We start from the raw sequence: 6855 nt of genomic DNA on the forward strand, positions 1-6855 counted from the left end.
ATATTAATAATTATTAGGAATGTTAAAGTTTCACGCTGCAATGTTTATATACATAAAAATATTTGCACCAAACATATCTATTTATATTAATAATTATTAGGAATGTTAAATTTTAACACTGCAATGTTTATTACATAAAGATATTTGCACCAAACATATCTATTTATATTAATAATTATTAGGAATGTTAAAGTTTCACGCTGCAATGTTTATATACATAAAAATATTTGCACCAAACATATCTATTTATATTAATAATTATTAGGAATGTTAAATTTTAACACTGCAATGTTTATTACATAAAGATATTTGCACCAAACATATCTATTTATATTAATAATTATTAGGAATGTTAAAGTTTCACGCTGCAATGTTTATATACATAAAAATATTTGCACCAAACATATCTATTTATATTAATAATTATTAGGAATGTTAAATTTTAACACTGCAATGTTTATTACATAAAGATATTTGCACCAAACATATCTATTTATATTAATAATTATTAGGAATGTTAAAGTTTCACACTGCAATGTTCATTACATAAAAATATCAGCACCGAGTAAATATATTTACGTTTTTGATAATTATTAGTAATATTAAAGTTTAATACTGATTTATTTCCTGAAGATGAATTAAACATGAAAGAAGTTTTATTGAAGACATGCATTCTGTCATCTCGGGTTGTTTTCGACATAGTCTTAAAAGAAATATGAACTTCGTATAACAATTATTAATTTACATACAACATATTTCACTACACTAACAGAAAATAACAAAATTTTTTAACCCATTTTCCTTAGATAAAGTAAAAGCAGGTTATGTATATTTGTCCTTAGACAAAGTAAAAACAGGTTATGTATATTAAAAATGACTAATGTTTCTGACACCTTATTCTTAAAGAAGAGAATGAGGCTTCGTTTCAAAGTGCCTCACATTCGTAGATTTTTAAAAATCTACAGGAAAAAGAACTCTACAGCGTTTCAAGACGACGTGGTAACGGAGGTACTTTTTCTTCTTAAATATCTGTCCACATGCAGGGCATCTTATGATATCCTCGGGATGATTTGGCGATAAACATACCTCTCTCATATGCCTGTCTCTGAGGAAGGTATCTGAAAATGTCTTGTTGCAGACATAACAGGTCGAATTTGCTGGGCCAATATCTTCAAATCGTGTGGCGTCTACAGCAGGAACTTGTGAGGCTAATGTATTCCTCATGGCACCTCCAAATTGTGTGACATCTTCGGCTGGAACACGTGAAGAAAATTCATTCTTCATGGCACCTCCAAATTGTGTGACATCTTCAGCTGGAACTTGTGAAGAAAACTTATTCTTCATGGCACCTCCAAATTGTGTGACATCTTCAGCTGGAACTTGTGAAGAAAACTTATTCTTCATGGCACCTCCAGATTGTGTGACGTTTTCAGCTGGAACTTGTGAAGAAAATTCATTCTTCATGGCACCTCCAGATTGGGTGACGTCTTCAGCTGGAACTTGTGAAGAAAATTCATTCTTCATGGCACCTCCAGATTGTGTGACGTCTTCAGCTGAAACTTGTGAAGAAAATTCATTCTTCATGGCACCTCCAGATTGTGTGACGTCTTCAGCTGGAACTTGTGAAGAAAATTCATTCTTCATGGCACCTCCAGATTGTGTGACGTCTACGGCAGGAACTTTTGAGAGAATTTCTACTTTAATAGGAGCTGGTGGGACTTGTGGAAGTCCAGCAAACTTAGAGTAAACGCACTTGCTTTTGTCTGCTGCTAGACAGCGGTGTCCGCCGCGCATAGAAGCTACAATGACAGGAATTCCAGCTTTCATTCTTGTGTCTTTGTTGTCTTGAGTTGTTTCTCCTAAGGAATTTTGTGATGCTTCAGCTTTGTAAGACACGTTCTCCATCACCTCACAAGATCTGGAAAATTACATATCACTAAGATAGGATTTTTATCTACTTTCTTGAAAACTTTTATTTATTATTTATTTTTTTTCTCCAAATTTCATATCCATTGACCCAAAATAAGATTTTCAAAGGCAATAATATAAAAACAAAATGTTCTGGCAAATTCATAAAAAGAAACCTAATTTATCAATATATATATATATATATATATATATATATATATATATATATATATATATATATATATATATATATATATATATATATATATATATCTATCTATCTATCTATCTATCTATCTATATATATATATATATATATATATATATATACGTATATATATGTATATATACATATATATCTATATATATGTGTATATATATTATACATATATGTACATATACTGAATAACTCAATAGTACAGAATGAATTACGAGGTCACGGAGCAGATTTTGCACTTTTAACAACACAGAATGGCTCCCCCGACCCCAACGCTGATTCATAAATCCAATACAATCCAATATACGTATCTGGTTCATCTAACAAATGTATCCGTATTGTATTTAGTATGAAAATACATTTCCAGGGAATTTCACCCTTAGGCCTATAATGTAGTTATAGGCCCCTTTTTCCGTGTTGTCTGGGACTATATTCTATTTCTCCCATTTATAGTACTGCTAGTGTACGTGGCCCGTCAGAAGTGACAGGTATATATATATATATATATATATATATATATATATATATATATATATAGATAGATAGATAGATAGATAGTTATGCACACACACGCACAAACATCGAGATTCAATCCTAACCCATCCTAGTTTCCCTAATTACAACACGGCAGTTTTGGATTCTGGGTGTGCCTTTCGGGGTCTCTCCGCCCCCCCCCCCTCTCACCAGGGAATGACTACTCCCTCTTCCCCCTCCCCCTACCCGACGGACGGGTAGTGCGGCTCAGCGTGATAGGAAAGATATTTATGTACTATATATATATATATATATATATATATATATATATATATATATTCATATTCATATATAGGCAGGACTAGCTCTTTATGATATAGGGGAGATAGTATAAAAATACATTTTCAAGAAATTTCACGAATAGGCCTATGCTGTAAGTCCTTTTTGCGTATTGCCTGAAACACTATATGTTATTTCTCTCATTTATAGATGTTTTACTCTCGTTAATTTATTATGCATATTGTATAAGATTTTTCATAATTCTAACAATCTTTAGCATTCAGATCTTCCTAGTAAACCATCCGGTGCCTAGTACTAGATATATAGTTAATTTCTAAGTCTAGCTTTCTCCATCACAAGGCTCAATACTACACATTATTCTAGAAGTTTTATTCCTGCCGTAACCAGATTGTGGAATGATCTTCCTAATCGGGCAGTTGAATAAGTGGAACTTCAGAAGTAAGAATCAGTATGAGTCTGGAAACGTTACCAACGAATTGTAGATTTATCTCTTAAATAACAAACGTTTTTATGCAGAAAACTTATAAAACGTTCAGGTTTCAGACATTACCAAACCAAGGCCTAGTAAATACCAAACGTTTTTATGCAGAAAACCTATAAAACGTTCAGGTTTCAAACATGACCAAACCAAGGCCTAGTAAATAACAAATGTTTTTTATGCAGAAAACTTATAAAACGTTCAGGTTTCAAACATGACCAAACCAAGGTTTAGTAAATACCAAACGTTTTTATGCAGAAAACTTATAAAACGTTCAGGTTTCAAACATGACTAAACCAAGTCATAGTAAAATCTACCAATATCTTTTGTTTATTCAAAACAGAAAAAAAAACTAGTGAATTTAATTCGTATATTACCTCTCCCAACTGGATGTAAAAGATGTATTCAGTGAATAACAAACGTTTTTATGCAGAAAACTTATAAAACGTTCAGATTTCAAACATGACTAAACCAAGGCATAATTAAATCTACCAATATCTTTTTAGTCCAAACAAATAAAAAAAAGCCTAGTGAATAATATCTTTTGTTTATTCAAAACAGAAAAAAAAAAACTAGTGAATTTAATTCTTATATTACCTCTCGCAACTGGATGTAAAAGATGTATTCAGTGGCCAATCCACTTCAAGTAGATTCTACTTCAGCAGGGGAAGATGTAGAGCTTGCAGTACAAGCGAGATGCCGTGACTCATTCGTTCGAGTGATTCTTGACAACTGACGTATCGGAATAATTGTGTCTAGATAATATATTACCCAGAAGGTAAACATCAAGTGATTATCGTACGTTTATTCTAAAAATTCTCGTATATTGATCTTTTCAAATCTCTTATTTCTTGAAAATTGTATTGTATGTTGTTATTATTATTATTATTATTAGTAGTAGTAGTAGTAGTAGTGATATTATTATTATTAGTAGTAGTAGTAGTAGTAGTAGTAGTATAATAATAATAATTATTATTATTATTATTATTATTATTATTAGCTAAGCTACAGCCCTAGTTGTAAAAGCAAAATGCTATAAGCCTAAGGGGTCCAACAGGGTAAAAATAGCCCAGGGAGGAAAGGAAATAAGGAAATGAATGACCTATATGAGAAGTCACTAATAATAAATATAAAATAGTCATATATAACATATATAGAGGAAATTTATATATCTGTATAGTTTTAGATTGCTAATAACAATAACTCTAATATATCTCGTAGCAGATTTCAACTTGTTTATGGAAATTTGAATTTAATAAACATAAGTTTTTCTTTGTTCTTTTGGCATCAATTTTATCGTTGATAAATTTGAAGAAGATAGTTACTGCTCGATTTTTTCATCACTCACTTTTCAAAATTAAATGGAAATTTGTAAATTTAATGATTTTTAGAAAATATAAAAGTTTATTTAATGTTAATTTCAACTTGTATAGCAATAGGATACTTGATTCCTAATGTAAATATAGGTTTTTGTTATTAATTTATATCCATTTCAGCCTTACATATGCCTAGTTTCTCTCGTACTAAGAGGAGCTAAATTCATTTCAGTAATAGGCCTATCTTACTGATAATTAACCGGTAAGGAATTTCACCTTATACTAGGTCTATCCTACTGATAATTGACCAGCTAGGAATTTAACCATCTGCTAGGCCTATTCTGATAATTGGCCAGTAAAGAATTTCACCTTATACTAGGCTTATCCTACCAGTTAGGAATTTAACCATCTACTAGGCCTATCCTACTGATAATGACCAGTTTGGGATTTAACCATCTACTAGGCCTATCCTACTGATATTTGACCTGTAAGAAATTCTACCATATAATAGGCCTAACCTACTGGTAATTAACCAGTAAGGAATTTAACCATCTACTAGGCCTATCCTACTAATAAATAACCAGTTAGGAATTTAACCATCTACTAGGCCTATCCTACTGATAAATAACCAGTAAGTTATTTCACCTTATACTAGGCCTATCCTACTGATAATTGACCAGTAAAGAATTTCACCTTATATTAGGCTTATCCTACAGATATTTAACCAGTTAGGAATTCAACCATCTACTAGGCCTATCCTACTGATAATTAACCAATAAAGAATTTCACCATAAAATAGGCTTATCCTACTGATAATTGTCCTGTAAGCAATTTCACCTTGTATTATGTCTATCCTACTGATAAATAACCAGTTAGGAATATAACCATCTACTAGGCCTATTCTGATAATCGACCCATAAAGAATCTCATCTTATTCAAGGCCTCCATAACGTTTATTCTTCGTTTTCTATTTTTCCTTAAATTTAATTGTAAATATGAAGTTTTTCCATTTTTTCTTTGTCTTTTCCATTTTTCTATCATATACCAATGATATGGGCATAATTACTTAAGTTGGGTGCATTTAGTCTCAATGATATTTTCCTCACTGGGTTGTTTTCCCTGTTGGAGGCCTGGGGCTTATAGTATCTTACTGTTCCAACTAGACTTGTAGCTTAGCTGGTAATAATAATAATAATGATAATAATAATAATAATAACTGATAATTAGCCAGTAAAGAAATTCTACCATCTACTAGGCCTATCCTACCGGTAATTTGCTAGTAAATAATTCCACCACATAATAGGCCTATGCAAAACCTTACAGCTTAGAATTTCAAGTACTCTCTCTCTCTCTCTCTCTCTCTCTCTCTCTCTCTCTCTCTGTGCTTTTGACACTTTGTCGTCGAAGTTCAAGTGAGCATATGATTACAAGTTGAATTTCTGGTTTAGTTCCAGTCAAATGGCATAATTATTTCCTCTCTCTCTCTCTCTCTCTCTCTCTCTCTCTCTCTCTCTCTCTCTCTCTCTCTCTCTCTCTGAGCGTCATATTGCATGATTTTGCAACAGTTTGTCGAAGATGTTCATATGAGCATCTGAATTCGTGGTCTACTGATTATTTACCTGAATACGATTTGAATTTTTAGTCTAGTTCTAATAAAATAGTATGGTTATCTCTCTCTCTCTCTCTCTCTCTCTCATTGGAATGATATAGCCACATGCCGAGACAGATTGTATACCTAGACCTATTCAGCCCCCATGCAGAATGAACGAAGTGAGCGTCAGCTACAATAGATATTAATATCTTATTCACATCCTCATTCAAGCTAAAAAAACCCAAAACTATTCTGCCATTTCCCGCAGGACAATATCCCGAGCAAACAAAGGACACAAAAGGAGTCCTAGGCGCACGAGAGCGGGGGCAAACAAAACATTGGTACACAATCATGTTACGTTTTGCTCCTCATGTTCCTTTATGATCCTTTACTATTGACTTTTGCTGCCATTGATGAATGAAACTATGGAACTTATTTCTGCTGTTTACCTTATGGAAATTATCCTTTACTGAGAAGAGCTAGAGGTTTGCTCAGTAAGGTCTGGTACATATTATTATTATTATTATTATTAGCTAAACTACAACCTTAGTTGGAAAAGCTGGATACCATA

General features: G+C 32.3%; 1 protein-coding gene across 2 annotated transcripts; it reads right to left on the minus strand.

The window, feature by feature from the left end:
• Positions 1–378: 378 nt before the first annotated feature.
• Positions 379–4258, minus strand: LOC137650658 (uncharacterized). 2 transcript variants are annotated; one of them, XM_068383840.1, is made up of 2 exons: positions 3755–3927; positions 379–1918 (listed from the first exon to the last, which is right to left on the minus strand). In XM_068383840.1, the coding sequence occupies exon 2, from the start codon at positions 1903–1905 to the stop codon at positions 952–954; it is 954 nt and encodes a 317-aa protein (XP_068239941.1). In that variant the 5' UTR covers positions 1906–1918; positions 3755–3927; the 3' UTR covers positions 379–951. The 2 variants fall into 2 exon arrangements, with proteins under 2 accessions (XP_068239941.1, XP_068239940.1); XM_068383839.1 differs by lacking the exon at positions 3755–3927 and adding an exon at positions 3975–4258 and having other exon boundaries at positions 381–1918.
• Between the last annotated feature and the right edge of the window lie 2597 nt (positions 4259–6855).

Source organism: Palaemon carinicauda, chromosome 12 (assembly GCF_036898095.1).
Source record: "Palaemon carinicauda isolate YSFRI2023 chromosome 12, ASM3689809v2, whole genome shotgun sequence".
Taxonomy (NCBI): domain Eukaryota; kingdom Metazoa; phylum Arthropoda; class Malacostraca; order Decapoda; family Palaemonidae; genus Palaemon; species Palaemon carinicauda.